Source organism: Neopsephotus bourkii, unplaced genomic scaffold (genome assembly GCF_033783945.1).
Source record: "Neopsephotus bourkii isolate Nb327-2 ecotype Australia unplaced genomic scaffold, CSIRO-AGI_Nbou_v1 NB_1792, whole genome shotgun sequence".
NCBI classification, from domain to species: Eukaryota; Metazoa; Chordata; class Aves; order Psittaciformes; family Psittacidae; genus Neopsephotus; species Neopsephotus bourkii.
The window spans coordinates 4,562,013-4,585,599 of record NW_026902266.1 but is presented as its reverse complement, the minus strand read 5'-3'; the positions used below and the strand labels follow the sequence as shown (position 1 = coordinate 4,585,599).

Genomic DNA, 23,587 nt, shown 5'->3' with positions numbered 1-23,587 from the left:
GTGTAATCATTATAACATTCAAATCTGATAGATCTTGAAGCCCTGCAGGTGTCACTTGTTTTTCCAAATTCTAAGTGAAATGGGATCCTGTTAGCCAAAACTGAACACCCACTCACAAAAACTCAGTTATCTTACTCTCTGATACACATGCGCACACACAACGATGAAATCATTCAGATAAAACATTTCTACATTCCACACAAAACAAGAGTATGTCTGGGGTGAATATCCAACTATTGTTTCTTTTAGCTCTTTGATTTTTGTTAAGCATCTGCTTTTGTAGCTGAGGACAAAGCAGCAGCACTAAACTGTCACAATGAAGTTTTTGTAAACTTTTTGGAAGGCTCTGGAGATCTTGGAACATGCATCTAAGACTTTGGCAACCTTGTTAAAGCCTCTTACAGTGTCTTTTAAAGTCCAGCTTTACTTCATGAATCCTACTTCCTAGTATACTAGAAAACAGCATCATTCCCTGATACAGATACTAGCCCACGCTGCTACACTCCCATGAAAACCTGTCAGTGCAAGTGCCAACAGTAATATCAGTGCCACAACGGGTGAGGTTGTACTTGGTCCTGCACTTGCAATACCACAGGGAGGCTGGTTTCTTTCCTGCCTGCCATTGCCTGTGCAGACATACCAGCATCAATTAGCACCAGATCGAAAGCCACAACATATACACCACCTTCTGCAGCAATGACACGCTGGTCCCACTGCTTTGCTGGAGGCTGGGGCAGAGCTGAGGCTATACAGGTGTCCCAGAGACACTTAGCAATGCTTGCATGCCTGCTGCCCCATGACAACTCCTACAGTAGAAACTATAAGGCATCTGCACCTGTGGCTCAGGTGCTACAGGCTAGACAGCCCAGTGCAGCAGTGACTGGCTTTTAAGCACCATCTGAGCCCTCTGGCACTGTCTGCCCTGTCTTCTGCAGCAGAAGCCACATAACTTTGCAGCAGAGTCCATGGGTAGCTGAGGCTTAAACGTCTGCATCTAATTAACACACCACAGCTATTGGGAAACCAACTGTGCCCTCGCAGCTTGCCCACTTTATGAGTGCTCTTTGGAAAGAACGGACAAAGCATCTGGCAGTTGAGGCAAAAACCTAATTTGGGAAAAGAACAAAGCAGGATGGAGCTACAGAGACAAAACCAAAATCAAACTGAAACTACTCTGTGCAGCACTGGATCTGTGAGCAACCTCCCATGTAGTCAGAAAAAGGGTTAAATTGGACTGATGTTTGAGGAAAATGGACCTGTTTGGTAATTCAGTGGAAGATTTGATACCTCCATTGAGTGACTGAAATAGTCCATAATAGCTAATGATATCTGTGATGAGAAAAAGATGGCTGTTTTACTGAGCATAATGGGGACTAAAGCCTATAACTTGCTGTGCAACCTAACAGCTCCCATTATACCAGCAGACAGTGAACCATGTGCCAAGACTGTGTGAATCCTACAGAGTCTCCAGATCACAGACACTGTGTGACCACAGACCATTTTCACTTTCACAGATATGATTAAAGGGGGGACGAGGGGGAACTCAAACCTCAACATGTGGCTGGAATGCAAAAAACCCAAAACAACAGAATATTGCCAGTTAGGACAAAATGAGATGATACACAAAGAGGATTAACTCACAAGCAGTAAGCAAAGGGAAGCAACCCCAAACCAGGTATTGATGGGATCAAATGTGACTCTAAAGCATCAGTGTCTGGCTTAGCTTTCACCAGCAGGATGGAGCATTTGTCCAGCAACGTGGCCACATGATGGAGGGCAAATGCATATGCTGCACCAAGTGGTATACAGTACAACACCCCTTACTGCCTTCAACTTTCATTTTCTTTCTTCTCCTTAGTAACTTTTCATTCTACATACATGCCAGGGAGTTGTGGTATCATTGCTGAACTATGCCCTCCCTCACATGCATGCTTACTGAACAAAAGCATACCAAGGAGAAAATTATATGAGGGTGTGCTTGTAGTATCACAAACAATTTAATAAATAAGCTCTAGGTCAAAGGCAACTCTTGTAGGGACTGTGAAAAATGGTGCTTTATAGAGATCATAAAACCCTCATGAAAGAAGAAGAAAACCATGTTCTTTCAGCAACAGAGAGTGACATGAAAAAGTAAAATCAGTTTGAAGAACATGCCACAGTACTTCTGACTTCTTAGTTGGACAGTTCCGCTTGAAGTCCATGGAAAGTAGTGCGGACCCTATTAAGGCCTCCAAGTGCTCAGCACAGGGGGGACAACAAAGTGTTATACATATACAATGCTCCAGCTAGTAGGGGTGAGATTTAAAATGAAGGGCATTCTACTGCTTTCATAATTTCACATCAAAATTATCAAGTTACTAAAATGGATTAGGTTGCAAAAGGGAGTGCTCCTAACACACGCAGAGGAAAATCCACACTGCTGATGCAGAAAGTTGCTATTACATGTAACTGTAAGCAGCTTGTGCTAAAAATACTAAGCTGGGAATTGGATGGGTTGGCTATTATTCTGGGGAGAGAAATTTCAACTGCAGTGACAAAAGCATGAAGCATTTCCAAGCTCCAGCCTGAAAACAATAACTGACTGCAACTTCAGGGCACAGCAAGTAGGAGCTTCAAGGAAGATACCAGCAGGTAAGAAAGCAAAAGTAAACAAACCCTGTGCTTGAAGGAGGACCAGTGCCTTCATTTTGAAAAGCCTATGGAGTATTTCCTGAGAAATGAAGGTAGAGAGAAATTCAGTACTGGGAAAATGCCAGAATTTTATCTAAGGTTTTACTAGGGTAATGAAACATCCCTTTATTGTCAGAGTGGGAAAAAAAAAAAAAGGGGGGGGACTGTCCAGTCTATGTTTTTTCAGAATTACAATCTAACCAGTATAACAAGTCTCCTCAGGAACAGGACATTTTTCTCAGTGACTGTTAGTAGATTTTTCTCCAAGAATTATCTACCTAAAACCTATGTACAAGTTGAAATTGGAGAATGAGAAGGGGTAAATGTTGCAACTAACACACAAGAGCATATTCAAGATCACAGACTGATAGGAGTATGGTAAAAATATTTCAGGTCCTGAGTGAATTTACCTGAAGTATACCTGGAAATTGCCATAAATTACACAAAGGATTTCAACAATGCTTATTTCACTTAAATCGATCCTAACTTGCTATACTTCTTCTTTGCCTTCAAGGCCTTTTGTTTTCAAGTTTGTATCCTTCTTTTCTGCTAGACTGTTCTTGCTACACAGTTTGAGGCTTGCAAATACCAGAAAAGTGCTGGTTCCCTGCGAAATTGGAAGAGTCTTGTGGCTGCTGTTCACGGAGAGACCTATGACAAAACAGTGTCTGCTTTTTTATGCCAAAAGATGCCTCAGTGTATTCTTTAGTAATGGCAGCATGTGTATATGGGCTGCATTAGACCATTTGTGGGTTCTTTAGTTTGTAAAGTCATTCTAAAACAACCAAGTATTTTGCATGGATAAAGCAAGCACAGAGCAGATGGTGGATGTGTTAAAAACTCTGGCCTTCAAGGATGGCAGCTCGTAACAGATTGCAAGTAGCTGTGCAACAAAATCGCATCTAGAGTTCCAGTCGTTTTATTGAAGAAAACGGTACCAAATGTGTCACCTCAGCTCCTTCTTATGCTGCCACAAACGGATTAGTGAAAAGATTTATTCAGACATGAGTAAACAATTTGTTCTACAAGCCTGGGTAAATGTCACAAAACAAGAGTACAAATGTTCAACTGGCCAATATGAAGACAGCTCATTTACAAACATTTACAAACTTGACAGGAGCAATGTGGCATATAGGATATAACTTCAGGTCAATTTGTAGAGGAACTTTAGAAGGAAGTAATGTAAAAAGATATCCATGAATAACCACACCTGACAGTGTGTGTGTGTGTGCGTGTGTGCGTATATTAAAAATTGTTACTGAAATAAAACCGAGATGTTTTTTTGAATCCTTAAATGAGGTTCAGGACAAACTGGAGCTCTGTTTTGTGTTTTACAGAAGAGCCATAAGTCCATCTCACCCAGTATATACCTTCGTAATAGCCAATGGTGAATACTGAGGGAATAAAGATCATCAGCAATGTCACAGAAATGCTCTATAGTAAGATGACCTACAGAAAAATCCAGATGCTCAACACAGCCAAACATGCTCCTGTATGATGCTTCCCAAGGAGACTAGTACCTTTGCTGCTACTACAGGTGACTCTCAGGTTGTCACAGAAACTGTGACAAGACCAGAGATTTCAGGTACCCCTAGTGGGAGGCCACAGCATGGGAGAGGGAAAAGGTTTAAAGCCCAAGAGATTGTTTCTTATAGAGGAAGCTGGCAGATGAACCTTTCCAAGCATAGCAGCACAAAGAGGTATCCAGTCTTGATGACCATAGAAAAGTGAATGAATGTATTTATTGAGAATCTAGCTCCTTCTCTCTGCTCTCCCTTCTAACTAATGCATAGAGAGCAAAGGCAAAACAACTGGCAATTAAAGAATGAAGAAGGGAGTATAAAACAAGCTGGAGCTACTATCTAATTTTGCCCAGCAGCTGATGGCTGCTATCTTTCCTTAGATTAAGCTTTCACCCCTTCATTATGCCCCTGGAGGATGCACCTTGCTCACAGCTCAGATGGCAGTGCTTCCTCACGCTGTTGCATAGCTTAAGCCTACAGCCACTGAGCAACAATAAAATTTCATTTCCTACAGACAACATTTGCCTTCCTGCTTCACCCAGCTCCATTCTGCCGCTTTGCGTCCAATGCCGTCTGCCAGCAGCACAGAGAGAGCATCACTGCTCCTAAGTCTTGTAGGCTAATAAAAAAAGCTGTCAGCATGTTATACCAGCAAAGCCCTTACCAGAGCAACAACTAATAGTAGCAAAAAAGCATGTTTAGCCATTACAGTCTACATCAGTCCTCTGAACAAAACAAGCTTTCTTGGCAAGAGCTCAGTTTTGCTGGTGTAACTGCAACCTACATGACAGCTTTGTAATCCCACCGCAGGCCTGCCACACGGGCATTTTTTTTTTTTAAGTCTATGAGATTTTTGCTCCTAAGTGCTAAACTTGTTTTAAGTAAGAGACTGAAGTTGCTTAATTCCAAGTATTGCAACCCATGCTGGCTGTTTGATCATTAAAGTTGGTCATTGTGCTGTGACAAAGAAAAGTAACACAGAGAAAGAGAAAGTGAACTTCACATGGGCATATAAAGCACCAACAGATATTTGCACGAAAACGACGTGGTTGGCTGGGTTTCCCTTCCTCACAGTAGCTTTTCTTGTTCTTAAAGCCTGAATCTAAATCCTGCTAGGTGCAGGGAGAAGACATCTGTCTATTTGAATGGAGTGGGAAAAGACACTTAGTAGTTTTACCTACAAAGCACCTAGTAATGGCTACAAGTGGAAGGCAAGAAAGCTCACTCTAGGTTATAACCAGAGGCTTCTACATTATCAGAGTCCCCACCAGTAGAACCAGGAGTGATATGCAGAAAAAAGTTCCTCCCTGAACACGTCATATAAAGAAATGTGTTAGCACGGTGTGCTGGAGGAGGAAAAGCATTAAATAAGAGCCAGCACAGATTAATCACTATAGGCAATGAACAAGTGTACTAAACAAAATCAGCACTAATAAATCACTATCATTTCATGGTCATCATACGCAGTGTTTACAGGCATCACAGCAGATGATTTCTCAAGAAGGAATTTACAAAATACAGCAGCAGGGGAAAGGGAAGCTTCAGTAACCAGGATTTTCCTGTAGAGGATGGACTGGGATGAGAACATGAAGATGCTTGTGGGAAGAGCAGATAATCAAGTCTGGCATAACATGCAGAGCAGAAAAGAAGAGTAGACAAAGTAATAATATAAGCCAGTACGGATCAAGCTGATCTGGATTCAGAGCTACCCCTAAAGCGTACAGCTCAGAGGGACTCCAAGAATAAGAAGACAGAGCAGTAGCTGCTGCTGCACTATTCTGAAAGTACTTGAGAACAGACAAAGGTATCCTAGCCAAGGAAAGAATAGAAAAGGCTCCATGAGCAATCCAGAAGAGCAGAAAAAACAATGGAAAAAAAAAAAAAACCACTCAAAAGTCTTGAAAGTCTGTATATAAAACCTTACAAGACCTACTCATTCTGCTCCTTTGCTCTTGTACATCAACCTTCCATCTCATCCAAACTACTATTTCAAATGCACGGCCTCTTTCGAACAAACCTCCGTTGAATCATGTTAAATTATAAAGCTCAGCATGCATTCACACTTGAGGCAGGTTGGGAGGGTTTTCTGGAGGGTGTTAGCTTTTCTGCTGAAGACAGATTTAAGATGCGTTACAGTATGACAGTCTAATTACAGACCGCAATTTCAATTTCATTTACTCCTGTTGCATCTTGTGATGGTTTAAGATTTCCTGGAGAAACAATTACAGGAGACTAAGAAATACAATTTACTGTCTCCAATCTGCATGAGTATGCAGAAGTCATTTCATCAGACTCCACATTTCATTTTTGACCTGGCAGTGCTCACTTTACACTATAAATACCAGAGAGCAGTGTCTTTCTATATGTTATATAGATACTGTATATTAGTCATACAGTAACTTGTACAGATTTGCTACCTCAGCTAGAAGTTATGTTCTAAATAAATAAATCACATGGCAGTATTAGGAGCTATCATATTTGAAGCAGTAGTGTCTGGAGACAAACTGAGACTGCAATTTTATTCTTCTAGATACTCTACAGGTACAGACTTGCAAATGATCCCCTGGCCAAAAGGTTCATATTCTACAGTAAAGGTACCAAGGGGGTGAAACAGGCAGAGTGAAGAGTGAGGTGACAGCATATTTTGTGGCAGTTACTCTGACTTTGATCATAGTCCCCTTGATGAGAAATCATGTATAAGAAAGAAGCACTGGCTAGTCTTCAAAAATCTTCAAGCCAAGAAATAGAGAAAGAATAATAATGATGGAAATTATCTCATCTGCCTTTTGCCTTCCTCTGTATAGTTCAAAGTATTGGCTGCAACAGATTTGGTATCTGTCATTGTCCAGAAGAGGGAATAATGTTTGCAGCAATTTCACTCATTGCTTTAAAAAGGCCAGTTTCCTAGAATCAAGAATGGTTTGCATTGGAAGGGACCTTAAGATCATCCAGCTCCAACCCCCTGCCACAGACAGGGATACCTACCCTAGGTCAGTTTGCTCAAGGCCCATCCAAACTGATCGTGAACACTGTCAGGGATAGGGCAGCCACAGCTGCTCTGGGCAACCTGTTCCAGTGCCTCACCACCCTCACAGGAAAGAACTTCTTCCAAATACCTCATCTGAATCTAACGTCTGGGTCAGTTTAAAGCCATTTCCCCCATCCTATTCCTGCATGCCCTTGCAAAAACTCCTTCTCCAGATTTCTTGTAGGCCACCTTTAAGTACTGGACACTTTCTCCAAAACTGAAACATGCCATACCCTGTGGGTTTATCCACTGATGGGTTTCCTCAGGTTTTCTCTTCTCCCGGTAAGTCTGAATTAGGTACAGTGGATATACTTGACAGCAAACCTTATAAGGCAAGATGCTTAGTCCTTGCCAATACTCATAGCCTAAAAGCATATCAATGTTACCAAATCTACCTAAAGCAATGAAGCTACTCTTCGTCATGAGAAATGGAAGCAGAAACCGGCCCACAGCAAATAATCTGAAGATGTTATCTATTATAAAGTCAACTTTAAAGCAACATTTTCTCTCCTATATTAAGAGCCTTCTAAGCCTGGTTTCCTAAGGAAAAGAAGATCATGAAATTGTGTTGGTTGAGTATCCCACAAATAACTCCTGAGTCCATTTGTCACTGTTAGCCTGATTTGACAGATACACACCCTTTCAAAGTCATTAACTTCCTAAAGGTTTTCAGAAGGAATGTATCTAGGTAGCAAATGCAGCCCTTAGCAATGCCTTCACAGAGAGATAAGACTCCAGCATGATCCCCAACCCCTGTTAGACATCAGAATCCACACAGGAGAGACTGTATGAATGGTTCTGCTATGGGAAAAGCTCTAATTGGTGCCCATATAAATCAGACATCAGGTAATACAATCATATCTCTCACATTTGCTATCTGCTCAATAGTTCTGCTTCTCACAGAAATGCCATTTTTTGAAGTCTGTAATTCCCATATCGAATGACTCTCCTTTCTTTAAAAGCAATACTGCTTAAAAATACATCCTTGGAGAGCCCTCAGAAACTCAGAAGCAGAGATAAGGTGTCAATCAGACTGAGCAGCTTCTTGAGGAGGTAAGTAACAAAGGAGAATCACAGACATGGAGGCAGCTAGAAAAAAAATACATTCTGGGCTAAATTTCCGATGTTTTAATTACACAGAAGCAAAATCCATATTGCTGTTTAATCAAATGTTTGTCATAATTATCCACCTGTTAGACATATGAAAATATACAGCCTGTCTTATTTCCAATCAAACTATCTTCTAGGAGCGCCACCCAACTGGTAGACATGTGACTGTCTTCCCTGCAGAAGAGTAGGCAGCAGCTCCAACTCCCAAGCTCAGCTCCATAGGACGTGTGGCAGCCCTTGCCCATCAGAGGAGAACACGCACAAATAATAATGAGACGGTGGGCCTGCCTTTAAAATGGCTTACTGCTCTACTGGTATTTTTTTTTCCCCACCAACTTAAGACTGCAGCCAAGTATAACTATAAAATGACTGCTGTCCTCAGCCACTAACAGCCTACCGCTTCCCGCTGTTTTAGCCATCAATCTCATTCAGCTGACTGATGGAGGATGCAGATGAACGACAAGGAATCAAATCCAACAAAATCAGATATTTCTTTCACAAAATTCCCCAGCTTTGGGGGTAAGCTCAGTTACAGCTCTCCTCAAGCTAATAACATCAGCTGATTGACATAGAAAGAAATGAAGAGGCACCCCTCTGCCTCCACTCTCCGACCAAATTTGGACAGGATCACTCAAAGACCATCCAATGCCCCATGGTGCATTTGACATCAAGCTGTCCCTTTTTCTAGCTGCCCTGCACACTTAGTTTTCCAGATATTTTGAACATTTGCATAGTTCTTACAAGACATACCTGTGCCTCTGAATTTGAAGTGCCAGGAAGGGAAATTATGCAGTAATGAGGCATTTATCATTTTCATTATTTCCCCTCCTTCTTTCTAATTACATCCAAATAATGAAGATTGACTGCTGGCAGTATTACTAGTACACCAGACCAGCAGTACTCATTCAAGGAGAGATTCCCAAACTGTGGCCCACGAACTATCAACAGCAGCAAAACAGAGCAAGCAATGCACAGCTGGTCCTGGAATTGGATTAAATAGGTTCTTGGTTTTTTCCATGCAGATCTTAGTGCATTTGCTAGTACTACCTGCCACTTCTTTGGCTCTGTGTTTCCATACATTTAGATTTGCAGTTTGTGTCTCAGATCCAAAATACATCATTCTCAGGGCTGTATCAGTTGGGAACTTTACAAGAACCAATTGGTGACAGAAAACAAAGTGGCTTGCCTTTGTCTTTGGGCAGGAAGGTAGAAAGCAGAGCTCCAGCTGCTCATCCCAGCTCTAATGTGTCTGGTAGGCGGCAACTCCCAGGTTGTCAAGCTCTAAGAGAATATTCCCCTTGGGTCTTTGGGAGCCTATCCACTGGAATTAGGGTCTTCACACACAGTTTTGAAGACTCTCAATTCTACATGAAGCATACTAATTTAGTATCTTTTAACAAGGGAGACATATGCATAGAAATTATTAATAAGTTTGACAAATAATAAACCTCTTTGTCTCTTTTTGTTGCTTCCTTTTCTCTATAACTAGCCTTCTAACAACAGCATTTTGCAAATGCTGTGCTTTACTGAATTTATTTACTGGTGAAAGCACTACCCAAAGAGTCAGATACAGGTATCCAGTTCTTTGATGAGCAAATCTCTATCAATGTAGAATCTCTGAGGGAAAGCAAGAAACACTGGAAACACAAGTACAGTTCTGCGCATTTCCTCTTATGAGTCTTGGAGGTTTGGGAGTTAGAAGTCAGAGAAAGTGGGAATGCTGGCATAAACCAAGGGGAATTAAGGAAATGCCTTTTTTCTTTCTATGGCACTCTCCCAGCAAGGAAAGCAGAGCCTTGGATTACAAGATTACAAGCACAGAAAGAGAATAGTTCACTTTACTGACCGACAGAAGGAAACTCTGGGTGTTTGGAGGGCAGAATGCAGAAAACAAATGTTCTTCCCTGGGTATTTCACAGTGAAATACAGATATTTCATTATGAAATGAAAATACTATGCTTTTCAATCACCTGAGGTAATCTTTAGTCTCAAGAGTTCAGCAATTCAACAAAGGAAAATCAAAGTCCATAAAAATGAATGAAGTCAGGCAAGTAGTATGTATCAGGTGACAAAAGTTATTTTGGGAGTTACAAACAAGTGCAGTGATACAGTGATGGCTCCTCTGCATCTGGCAGTATTCCAGGAAATGTCCCCTGAATGGCAATTTCCATTAGAATGGCAGCACTACTGTCTGATAATGTTTTGTCCACATTTCAGTACATTAATACGCCACAGTAGCTGCAAATGCACCAAGAGCAATTTGTGCAGGACCCTTCATGGAGAAAAGAGTTATTCTAGGACGATCAGATGGTTTTTTCTACATTAATAGCTCCTGGTCTACTGTATCAATGGACTGATTCAGCATCAACTCTGACAAGGCACCTCAGCCTCTGTCAATAGTGAAGGAGCTTTCTGTTCCCTTCAAACATCAGAAAGGGGAGGAGAAATTTGCTCTGTTTTCACAGTTATATGACAGCTTTTAAAGATTTTACAGCATGAGTGCAGCATCTAATCCAATAAAGCTTTCCAGGAACATTTAAAACCAAAACCTCTGAGATTTTATTTCTTATAAATTCACTAGACTTACAAGAAAAAGATCTTTTCCTCAGAAATGCAGCACCAATCCCACCAGAGCTGCACAAAGCTGAAGACTTTTTCTGCCACTCTATGGGAAAGATAGCTGAAAGTACTGGGAAACAGGCTGTAAGGATACTCATATGGACTGAAGTTAATGAATAGAAACAGGAAGAAGAAAATGAAAATATGATATCTGAAGGAAATCAAAGCATTTGCTTAAAATAGAGTAAAAAGCAGGAACAACTTATAATAGGTATTTCATTCATTTAGTGCAATGACTGCTCCAGATACATGAAAATAACTGCAGTTATTATGTGGAGGTCAAAGTATGAAAGAAGCAATTCTTTTCCCAGACTATTGTCTGTCACTAATCAACTATGTAGAAAAGGGGTGGAGGGGAAGGTGGAGACAGCAAAACTTGCGAACATGTACGCAAAGAGAAATCCCATCTTCTTACAGATACTCCTCTCCTTTAATTTCACAAAGTAAAACATGACAGATAACTGACAACTTGAAAAAACAAAATACCAGCAGCACCATCAACCTGTAATCATCCTAAGATTTTTAATCATTAGAAATGGATTTTTTCTGCCTTTATTAAAGATGGTCAGCTTAAGCCAGTACTTTTAAAAAATCATCTCTTTTTAGTTACTTTCTTCACTCTGGGACAGTGAAGAGCTGCAACTATTATAACTACATGCTGTGCAAACCTCATTTGGACATGATCATCATCAATCACTCCTGCTGTGCAGGTAGCATGTGAAAGGGAAACAAAACAGAAATTGTGCTGCAGTATTTGACAACACCCGCTCCCCTGCCTGGATGCTTCAGCTCAGGAAGAGTCCAGTTAGCATATGTTATTTTCTCTTTTTTGGGACCCCTTCTTTTCTCTCCCTCCAAGCATTTCAGAATAGCGCTAATGGAGTCAGGGGAAAGATAAAGACCTTTCCTTCTTTCTCAAAGGATTAAGACTTTCCAACTGAAAAGCATGCCAAAAATTATTACTATGTGGCATCTTGCCTTTGTAAATACACACATTACTTGAAGCAGTACTTCTTCTTATCATATGCATAAACTTCAGTGGAAGATTAATATTGTAAAAGGAATCAGAATGCAATGAGTATCCTTTGTGACAGTGTCACGCATAGCCCTGAAAAGCATCCTATTGCATTTCTCTAGCACACACTTCAACTAGCTGTCAGTGTTTGTAATTTCAACTAGGGACAGCCAGCAGAGGCACAAGGCTTAAGTGAGCACGAAAGATAGTGTTTGTCTTTTTCAGAAAGGTCTGGAGCAAGCTCTAACAAATATCAGACAATATTTAGGAATGCAGAAGCAACCAGAGTCAGAGTTGAAAGACAGAACTGCAGCCTTACCAACACTCTTTCTACCAGCTAAGGGTATAAACACAACACCTTCCTTGTGCTTCATAGGTCTTGTTAGTACCATGCCAGTTTACGCACTAGTTTATCACATCCTGACTCCTCGGTATGACTCAGGTCAGCAGAAGTTGCCTGCACTTTGTGCTTTCTGGTGCACCAGCACTGCAGCATGCCTGGTTTTAAACAGCTGTACAGCAGCGCACACTAGAGAACAGCTCTTTCCATCTCACTCAGCCCTCCACGTACCTCAAACAATTCATGACAGCATGATCACTAACACAGAAATGGCAACATTCAACTGCAAACAACCCTCCTCTCCTTAAGCACCAGGCCAGAAACCATATTCTTCCCAATACTCCTTGTTTCCCTCAGCATGCTATTAAACCATTCCAGAAGAATGAGGCATTTAAAGGCACCTCCGAGGACCTCGCAACAGAGCTCTCACATAGAAATCTGGATGGGAGCCTTTAAGTTAGAAATCACTTCCTCCACCCTCCCCGCCACCCTCCCCCCAGCAATCATACTACTCCCTTTTTTACAGGACAAGCAGCATTTATACATAAAACACCCACTGAGCTTCTTTAGTCTCTGTCTACAGCCAGTGCTCTGTTTCACGGCAGTAAAATGTCCAACCACCCTGCTGTCAACAGCTACCTCATTTATTAAAAAGGTGATGTGGAGATGCACACCTGTATGTCCCATCATGGTGTCCTGCTGACACACACACAAGCCTCACAGTGATGAGCAATGGACGTAAGCACGTGCTCAACCTTGAAACCATGGATGGTCTCAGTGATTTCTCTAAGACTATGACTGACTTTTGAGGCAACCACATGCAAAAATGAAAGATCAGCACAACAAAAGGAGTGTAAGGCTGTCGTTGGAGGAAAGTGATAAAGTATTAATGTAACTGGTCTCTAAAACACATTCTTTTACCTTGTATCACAGTTTTAAAATACAGTTGAAGGCCAGGAAAAGGTGAAGGAAACACTCAGGACATTGTCCACGCAATTTACAAGGCCACAGAAAGTGCAGCCTAGGCACTGCTTTGTTCAACTTCCAAGTTTGAACATCCAAGTTCAAAAGCAGAAACAAGTTTACCTTCCATGTTAGTAAGCAGACACAAATGCAATTGCCTCACAGCTTCAAACATGTACTCACCCAAAAGAGAAGGTTGAAGACAAACATTAGGTACTTGATACACTGCAGGCAGTTGTGAGCCATGCTGCACCTCTTCAGTTCTAGGAGAAAAATAAATGAGAGATCCAGGTAAAAGACAACGTACTTGTTTCCCTTGGGGGTCGTGTACTTAGCCTTGGTGGCCTTAGGGCCTGGGTTGGCGTGGAATCCAAAGAAAGAGTTGCTGGCAGCCCCAAACTGGCCACCATACATGCTGCTGTAGCGACGAAAGGTGCCATTTGGGAAACTGTAATCCTTGCTGTCCAGGGACGGGCTCCTATGATAGGTCGACTCATCGGTGCTAGACCTGCGCATGGTGGCTTCAGCTTGTCCCGTCTCAACGGCTGCTCTGACAATCGCTGGATGTCAACAGTGTGGGTGAAAGGTTTGTGATTTTCTTTCCTCCTCCTTGCTATGAATCCCCTATTGCTTTGCACCAGCTGTTCTTTTGTCTGCCATCCTGTCAAGGAGTTACACGTGTTGTGCAGCAGCAAAGTTGGTGAACTGAAGTCTGCTTAGCCAGGAGTTAGGGAGCAGCGTGCCTCCACATGAGAAAGACTTCTGCACAAGTAAACATTCCCTCTGGTGTCTCAGTCGTCCCTCCCGGCCCACCCCACTACCAGATAAGAAAAAAAAGAGAGAGAGATATACTGTACCCAAAGCAAAGAATTTTAAAAAAAAGGAAGTGTGACCTCTCTTGGGTTGCAAATGCCATATAAAACCCCAGCTCCATATGCCACACACAGAGAACAGACTGCCGCTGCACAAGACTCGCGGGCAAGGGCAGCAGTTATCCCAAAGGCCAGCAGCCCCCGTGGCCCTTTCCTCTTCGCCACATCGCTCTGCCCCGAGACGAGACGCGACGCTCGGCTCACTTTGAGGATGCCCGTGCCACCTTCCCGCGGAGGAAGCCTGTGGCCAGCGAGCCGCGCAGCTCCATTCACAGCGCGGCCGCCACTCCCCCACAGCCCCGCGCCAATCGCGCTCCCCGCCCGCCGCAGCGCCGCGCCCCGGCCCGGCCCCGCGCACCCTCCCCCGCCCGCCGCAGCCCCTCCAGCTCCCCCCATTTCCACCTTTGCGATAAGAAACCGCCCCTCGGCCCTGGGATGCGGCCGGCGCTGCCTCGGCGCAGGCGGGGACGGCGCCCCCGGCCGTGTCCCTCCCCCGATCCGAAACTCTCAGCACGGAGCAACCGCGCGGAGATGGAGCCCGAGTTGGCTTTAAAAGGGCTGCCGGGTACACGGGCAGCGCTGCCGAAAGAAACGGGAATAAGTAACTGCTGTAAAAATGTCCTACGCGTAAGCGTTCGGGATGCTCTGGGGGTGTGGGGTTCAGGAGAGGCCACGCTTTCCTTGCCGGAAGGCTTCCTTGTCCTGCTGCAGATCTATCACCAGGATATTCCTAACACCGTCCCGCGGAATCGTCACTTAGCAAAATGTACGGCCAGTTCATTTTCTTCTCTAGCTGCCTATATCCCCCTCTCAGATAACCCACTGATGTACTCTGTAAATTGGGGAGCACTTCCCTAAAATCCAGCTACTCCCATAGGCAGCAAAGAGTTGAAAATCTGCCGCACACAGCTTTTTCAGAAAGGAAAAATCTGACTGAACCTGCAGTAATGACAGTATAAACACTCAGGAAAACAAGATCCATTTACCATCTTTGCCCTAAATTCCCTGTGCACTTGACCTCTGTGTGTGATCCTTACCTGTGCAACAGGCCAGCCTGTCTCTGCTTTCCTTCTCTCCATCCTCTGCCAGCCTTACGATTTTGACTGTAAGCTCACAGAGCTAAACGAGAAGATGGCTGGCTAATATTTCTTAAAAGGCTTGCCCCAGCAGAGAATTAATCAAGATGAAAACAGTTTTCTTGCATTAAGCATCTTGCCAGTCTCAGCGCAAATCAAGAGATGTAGGCACCAATTATTTAAAGAACAATTTAGTAAAAGCAAAATGAGCTGGTTTTGCATGTAGGCTGAGCAGGTCATCCTCACAAACCACCCTCTAATTCTGTTAATTTACAAACTGCAAAGCTGGAGTCTAATTATTTCCCTTCGTTTCCTCCACAAGCTATAAATATACTGGGTATACCTGGTGCAAGCTTTAGAGAGAAATAACTTGAGCACTAAACACACAAGTAATAACTCCTGCACCATCTGTTTCAACAACTTTGGATGACTTAAAGCTTTTCCACTTTTTAATCTCCCTACTTCTAAGAACAGAGATACTTCATAGCCACAATGGAGCTCACTCTCCTGCATGGTATAAAACTGTCCCCAGAAAGGAGTCCTTTCCTAGGACATAAAAGATGGTCCCAGGCCACTCAGCCTGCGTTGCCAAGACATCACTTATTTCTCCTATTGCATTAAATAGTTCTGCCTCCAGTCATCCTGATCTTTATAGGAACTAGACCAGTTTAGCAATGGAAACCCAAAGGCAATTCAAATATTTTCTATGTCCCCGTCTATATACAGAAATACCTATGTTCAAAGCTCCATATTAAATGGTAAAAAGAAAACCTGGGTACAGCTCTGTAAACTCATTGTGTTGAAATACAGTCAAGTCAGATAATTGATATTTAATAGGGGTGCCCATGGTATTGCAAGCATGTAACAGAGGCCAATTTGGCATATTTACTGTAAACTAGGCACCTGAAGGCTCAAAAGCAGCTCACTGCTATCGGGATAAGAAAAGGGGTAGAAATCACTTGATTTCACCTTTCCTTAAGCCAAGAAATCATAAATTCCCAAGAGAATGCAGTCCTAAACATGGGTGGAATAATTTATAAAGCTAAGGTCTGAGGTGGGAGGCAGAGTTTCTAAGTGCTGCTTTTAAATAAAAAATAATAAACATCACAATGGGTATATTTCAGGCAGATACAGAAAAAAGACAAGGGGATGGCTGAGGTCCCACACAACCCTTACAATAAAGGGTAATTCTACCCCAGCCTCTTTTCACCACTGTCCCTTAGCACCACTCATTGAAATGAAAACTTTTCAAATGCATGTTAGTGTAAAATTTAGCTCTCAAGTCATTGCTGCTGTTTTTTGTCACACCAGTATCACCAGCTAATTAGAAACAGTGTCATTTGGGATACAGACATTAAACACCTTCAGAACTGTTATTTTATGAAATCTTCCACACTAGGAAACCCAGTTACTCCCCTAAATGGGAAATCCTTGAGATAGCAACACTACACCGGCAGGCCTGGATAACATTCTTATATGATGGATAAAACCCTGCAGGGAATCTGGGGAAAAGCAGTAATAAAAAGAGAAGAGCTGATGCAGTCTACTTTTGTTCATCCCTGGTGGAAAGTGGATGAAAGGGGCAGGGACATGCTGGGACCCCTATCAACATTTAAGCCATTACGATAAAGTAATACGTGAACTAAGAAGAACAAACATCAGAAGCATTGTGGCACTGGGCCATTATGTCCACAATGGTGACTCAAGGGGCAGGTGAATTACAGCTTTCACAAAACTCTTTGCTAATGACTGAACCCAAAAACACAGCCTGGATCTAGTGACCTTTGTTCACCTCAGCTTTCCATCTACTGTATCTCTCCCCAGCTACATCTATATTCCCATGTGCATTCCCATGCTGTGGCCAATTCATATTGATCACTGCACACAAGGAAGAAAGCACTGTGCAGTGTTGCCAGCAGTGGTTCAATTTGTAATGATTCTGGTGGTATGTACCATTTATATTGCAACAACTCTGTCCCTGCTGCTCTGATTTGAGGGCTCAAAACACTTCGAAACCTCCGAACAGAGCCCCGTCCCTAAAAGAGAAGAGGCAGCACTACAACCATGTCAGATGAACTCCAGGCAGTAAACTGTAAAAGGGTCAGGGATCAGCAGAAGAACTGTTAAACTGCTTTACCCCTCATACACTCTCAGAACAACCTCATCAAAGCTTTAACCACCTGAAGACACATACCTACACCACACCTACACTTCCCACATCACCCTGCACGTGCAGTCACCACGAGTCCTGCACCTTGCACTTACCTCTCATAGGAAAATCTACTCCCAGTTCCCTTGTCTGTTCTCACTGCAGTGACCAGTGCTCCCCACACACACACCACCTTGCAGGGCAGGCAAGGCTCAAGTGAACTTTGTGGTGTACTCTGAGCTCAAGTGGTGATAACATGTCAAAACATATTATCCATATTACCCACATACTGAGGATCCCCTAAAGTGTGTGCCTGTCCCCATGGTTGCACTGAGAGCTTCTTTACAGGACTTTTCAGCCAGCTGCTCACCTCTGGCTCCTTTTACAGGACACCATGTTTTTCCAGACCCAGCTGCTGCTTTCTTTGTTCTGTGCCCAGGGCTTCCCCTCCTCATGCCCTGCTTTGTGTGACACCTCTAGACACAAAGGAACCATCAACTGAAAGCAATGGGTATCAGGCCTTCCTTTTATCCATTTTGAATACTGCTTTCTCTTCCTGCTCCCTGATTTAACTCTCATGATCACGAAATACCAGCCCCTTTAGAACACACAAAATGCAGCTGCTAACCTCATTAATTAGTCTCATTAGTCCTTTAATGGTTGCACTGGCTTTTCCTCTACTAATGCCTCTTGCACTGCCTTCAAACCTCTGCATACCTCCATCCTCCTAATGAAATAACCCACTTTGCATTAACTTCAGTAGCCTGCGAGCATCTCATAAAAACTGTTAAGTGATCCATGAAATAAAATAAACTTTAAAAAACCATGCTATTACTGAAATATACTATATAAAAACAGAGCATGTATGTGACAACTGCTCCTGTTCTGCAACAGGAGTGTGTGCAAAGGCATGCCCATGAGAGGTGATAAGTCATTCCCAGCAGTTTCAGGCAACAAAATGTCTAAGATCAAGTATTACTACAAGACTGGGAGCTTTTGTGGTTATTAACTTTGCTCCACACCGCAGCTAAGGGTGATCAATTGATAAATACACTCTAAATGGTTAACTTTTTAATTTCATGTACATACAGAGATCACCACATAATAGCATTAATCAAAACTGTTTGGCACTGCCTGTCCCCTTCTGCAACATGCCTACTGAGCAATTCCTTCTCTCCTCCCTAGCGCACTCTGCAGCTGCTGTTTGGTTTACATTTGATTCAGTCATGCAGGCTTTGTAAAAAATGCACCTCTTCCACAGACTAAGAGAAACATTGCCTCTTTTGACTGGAGAGTGAACTGAAGTCCAGGGCCAGGCTGGCTGTTCGGACTCAGAGAGGGGGGAAAAAAAGGCAAACTCATGATGGAGTCTTTGATTTGTTTGCTTTTGCATATTCATTGCATGAATATAAACAACTAAAAGTGCAAGGCAAAAGAGAGTGAGAACATGATATTTTTAACCTGACAGCCTCGCTCTGCTGTAGGTCTGCAGTCTCTGCTCAGTCCTGGCCAGTTCTGTTTAGTGTCTTCATCAAGGGCAGAGACAGTGGGATTGAGTGTACTGTCAGCAGCTTTGCAAATGACACCAAGCTGAGTAGTGGGGTTGAAATGCCTGAGGGATAGGATGTATTCAGAGGGATGTGAACAAGCTGAAGAAGTGGGACCATGTGAACCTCATGAGATTAATCAGTGCCAAGTGCAAGATCCTGCACCTGGGTCAGGGCACTCCCCAGTATCAGTACAGGCTGGGGGGGGCAGGGGTGGTGGTGGTGAAGGGATTGAGAACAGTCCTGAGGAGGACTTTAGGGTACTGATAGATGCAAAACTGGATGTGAGCCGACAGTGTAAGCTTGCAGCCCAGAAAGCCAACCATATCCTGGGATGCATTAAAGCAAGTGCAGCCAGCAGATCAAGGGAAGTGATCCTGCTCCCAGAAGACCCCACCTAGAGTACTGGATCTGGCTCTGGAGTTCTCAGTGTAAGAAAGACATGGACCTGTTGGAGCAGAGGGCCACAAAAATGATCAGAGAGAGGGAACACCTCTCCTATGAGGAAAGGCTGAGAAAGTTGGGATTGTTAAGCCTGGAAAAGAGAAGGCTCCACAGACACCTTATTGTGGGTTTTCAGTACTTGAACAGATGGGGACAGACTTCTTAACAGGGCATGTAGTGATAGGACAAGGGGTAATGGTTTTAAACTAAAAGAGGGGAGATTCTGACTAGACATAAGGAAGAAATTTTTTTATGATGAAGGTGATAAAACAGTGGCACAGGTTGCCCAGAGAGGTGGTGGATTCCCCCTCCGTGGAAACATTCAAGGTTGGACCAGATGATTTTTAAAGGTCCATTCCAACCCAAATCATTCTATGATTCTATGAACGTTACTGAAGGATCTAGAGGTTGAGCCATGGCTGTAAAATCACCCTCTATATCTCCACCTACAAGCTAAGCAATGCACAAATCTGGTGACAGCGTCCCTGCATGTCAACCCCCTTACTGACAGCCCACACAGAACAAGGCAGCAGCAACCAAAGGACTTCCTTTCTAAATCCTGCTCTGTGCTAAAAAATTCTGTAGTGTAAAGAGCCTATGCTGTCACGTGTGGCCAAAGGCTTTCAGAGAGTCAGTGGGTCAAGACTTGGAGTCAAAAAGCCAGTTCTGAACCAAAAGCAGGACATGTCAAAGAAACAGGTAAATCAAATAACCTAGTTATTAGCCCTAGTCAGGTAGCAGGTCCTCCAGCTCAAGGAGTATTACACCATGGAGTTCTAAGCTATGGATCTCTCAAGAACCTCTTATTGTAGAAATAATGATGAATATTTTTTAACAGGTGAAACAGAAAGGAGCATGTTTAACTGAAACCTCAAACTTACCACATACATAAGAAGATCATGTCTTCCCTTGCAACTCCTTTAAAGATTTACTGATGCCTCCAACACAACTTCGAAAAAATATCCCAGGCAGAAGCAATTTCACTCACAGCAGACTTCAAGGTTAGGGTTTGGTTTATTTTTTCTTTTTTTTTTTTTTCTTTATAAATAAGGAAATTTGCATGGAAGAAAAAGGACCTTCAATACTTAATAGCTCATCTCCTGCTCACGTGCCACCTGAAGTCATGATCTTTGGTTTATGGCATAATTAGTTGCTATGGAAAGAATGTAATCAGAGATGCAGAGAAAATACTTTGGGTATGATTTGCAATGCTCTTTATTTAAGCCTGTGCACAAGTTACTTGTGCAGAAAACCTCACTGCTTTTTATATGCTCTCATCTGCATAATGGTTCTCATCACCTCTGCCCATGCATTCAGATATGCTGGTATTGGCACATGCACTACTGGTACTGGAGGCATTTCCTTCACTCATATTTGAGTTCCTACATGTTCAAACAGTGATGAGAGCGTAAATGCATGCAGAACAGCTAGCGCCAAGTCAGGGTTAAAAAACCTCAAGAAAATCTTTAAAAAATTACTTGGGATGGGCCCCAAACCCCTGTGCACCAGAGAGAGCTCCCTTGGCACTTGTGGTTTCTGGGCTTTTGTCATCCTGTTCTTTACTTAGGTTTCCTTTTTTCCAATAATAAAAATTTTAGGTAAAGATTTTCCCTGTTTCCCTTGCATATTTAAGTCCTGGATAGAGAGGATTAGTGCTGCAGATGAAAGACAAGCAGTGTCAGTCACTGAACTCCTGCAGAAGCACAAGCCCTGTTCCTGCCAATGCCCTCAGTAATAGAGTGAAAGAACAGAAATAATCCATCTGACACCCCATACAAGATGACTTGTAGCCCAAAGAAAATCTTTGTCAAGTCCCATCTTTGCAGTGTCAGCAGGTCTTAGCAGCACAAGTGCAATTTATGTGCTAGTTTTCTTAAAATCAGGTTACTTTCTTTAACCTGAGAAAAGCTGACGTTCAAAGAAATACCACTTCAAACACACACATGATACTCAAGATCTCTGTCAAGTACGAAGCAATCAATCAGACACAAAAATCATTAAACTACACAAGCAAGTATTTTAAAGCAGAAGCAAACAAAACAAAACAATGACTTAGAAAAATTCAAAGATTCATTAATGTTCCCTAATTTGTGTCTGCCTTTTAACACAGAATCAGAATCATAGAATAGTTAGGGTTGGAAAGGACCTTAAGATCATCTTGTTCCAACCCCCCTGCCATGGGCAGGGACACCTAACACTAAACCATGTCACCCAAGGCTTTGTCCAACCTGGCTTGAACACTGCCAGGGATGGAGCATTCACAACTTTCTTGAATATTCAAAATGGATTCTCCTCTTTTCTTGCATCCTTAAAAGCAGGGCTCAGGTTTTAGAACCATATGAGCATGAAACCAAGTTCATATAACCATATTTCATTCCCATTTCCAAAGCAGTGAAGGACCAGCAGCATTCCCTGACCTCACAGGGATCCATGTGCTCAGCACTTTTGAGAATCAGGTCACGGAGAGCCCATTTCAGCAAAGTACTCAAACATAGTTTTCACTCCATTGAGATACTCATGTAAGCACACCCTTAAATGCTCTCGTGAGTGGGATTGTACATAAACATGAGAAATGCAGTGTTTAAAAGGCTGCAGATTGAGCTGGACTCTGTATACTGCTACTGTAGTGGAAGGAATTACTCCCTGAGCACACATCTTTGAGGCTACTGCTTTGCAGAGCTACCTGCAGAGCTGGCTAGGAGGTGCCTCCAGCCAAAACAAGCAAAGTTAGTTCAAGTGGTTTGAAATGGGGCAAGGAGCTCTCCTTCCAGCAACTGGGTCAACAGATGTGAGCAAGCACACAAAGACCCCAGGGCAGGATGGGGAAGTGTTCTCCCCTGCAGCACTGCTGGGTCTGTACCTTTCCCTTCCTAGCTGAAATACCTCAATTTGCTCGTAGCTCCCTTAGGCTCCTTCCAAAATCCTAGCTTAAAGACAAATATGCTTCTTTTCCCAGAAAAGGACTGAAAATAACTTCCCTAAGGGAGCACTAGATGTCCTTTTCATCTCAAAAGATAACAACTTTTTGGTGTAAGCAAACAGACATTATTTTTTACGACACAATGCATTTCTTACAATGCAAGCTGTGCTGAAGAGAGCTTAAAATTAAAGAACATGCAACAAATTAAAGGAGTATTTGAAAAGAATAACAAACAAAACCACTAGGTAATGATTAAATATTGGTATTAAAATGCAATGGACCTGCACAAAGAAAATGCAACTGCCCACATATATTTTTATATATTATGTTATTAGCTATTATCCCTTTTCCTGACATTGTAAAGAATCACAGGGCTTATATCATTTCACATAATAAAAGTAAGCAGCAGCAGATCTCTTATTCCTGACATCTCTGTAACCATTCAGGCAAAAAGAGAGGAGCTTCTGCTATCAAAAAATAAAGAAAGAAATTCTGGGCAGGAGCAAAAGCTTTGCCTTTCTGTTTTGCCATTCTGAGCATTCATAACAATGAACAGTCAAAAATAACTTCAGGAGTGCTACCAGCAGACATGCTTTCAACTATATTTTTTGAACGGATAACACATACAGGTAAACAATTTAAAACAACAGCCTAGGATTTACACTCCTCAAAAACATATTAGTGAGTATAATAGTCATAATGCTTGAAATAAAAATGCTCTTTTTGAAGAAAAAGTATTGCCTGCTCTGGAAACCATGTATCTATATTTGCTTGTTCACATCACTACAATCCGGCTCTTTTTATATTTCATTGTCAAAATCTGTAAATAAGCTCATTTCCCTAAGGAAGGGTACATCTACACAGAAAGAAGAGGCATCTGTTATTTTAAGGCAGCACAGGTATGATTCTGTTTTTGCAAAACGTGCCTAAACTCTGTTACCAAAGATAATACAGAGGCCCTAAAGAGAGTCATCTAATCATGGGGTTTTGTTTGGACAGAAATAAGGACATAACTTAGAGCTTTAATGACATAAAATGAAGAGGAGCTGAAATTTAGATGTCCTCATTGAAAAAGTACTTCCAAAACATCTGTTTAGTCTTTAAAGTCATCACTCATTTTGCACCATTTTGCACACTGGGTAAGAATCTGGATTTAATAAAACCAAAGTCATGCCTAAATTTCACCTGAGCAGTGTTTCCTATTGATTTACACTTGGCTTTCAGATATTTCTACTCTCTAAGAAATACCTGGCGCAGGACCTTTGCAAAATTTAATCCTGCTAAATCTAAGCCCTATCATGCATGAAACTG

The 23,587-nt window shown here is 42.4% G+C and overlaps 1 protein-coding gene across 7 annotated transcripts in view; it reads right to left on the bottom strand.

Moving 5' to 3' along the window:
- TSPAN4 (tetraspanin 4) overlaps positions 1-23,587 on the bottom strand; it is a 461,954-nt gene that overhangs the window by 192,366 nt on the left and 246,001 nt on the right. For 2 of the 7 annotated variants that reach the window (XM_061380322.1, XM_061380323.1), the window contains exon 4: positions 13,452-13,531. The exons of 1 other annotated variant lie outside the window; for it this stretch is intronic. In XM_061380322.1, the coding sequence (XP_061236306.1) occupies positions 13,452-13,514 (63 nt within the window). In that variant the 5' untranslated portion in view covers positions 13,515-13,531. Of the gene's footprint in view, positions 1-13,451; positions 14,091-14,125; positions 14,421-14,542; positions 14,694-23,587 lie in introns of those variants that run through there. 4 more of the 7 variants (XM_061380325.1, XM_061380324.1, XM_061380319.1 and 1 more) reach the window with 4 other exon arrangements.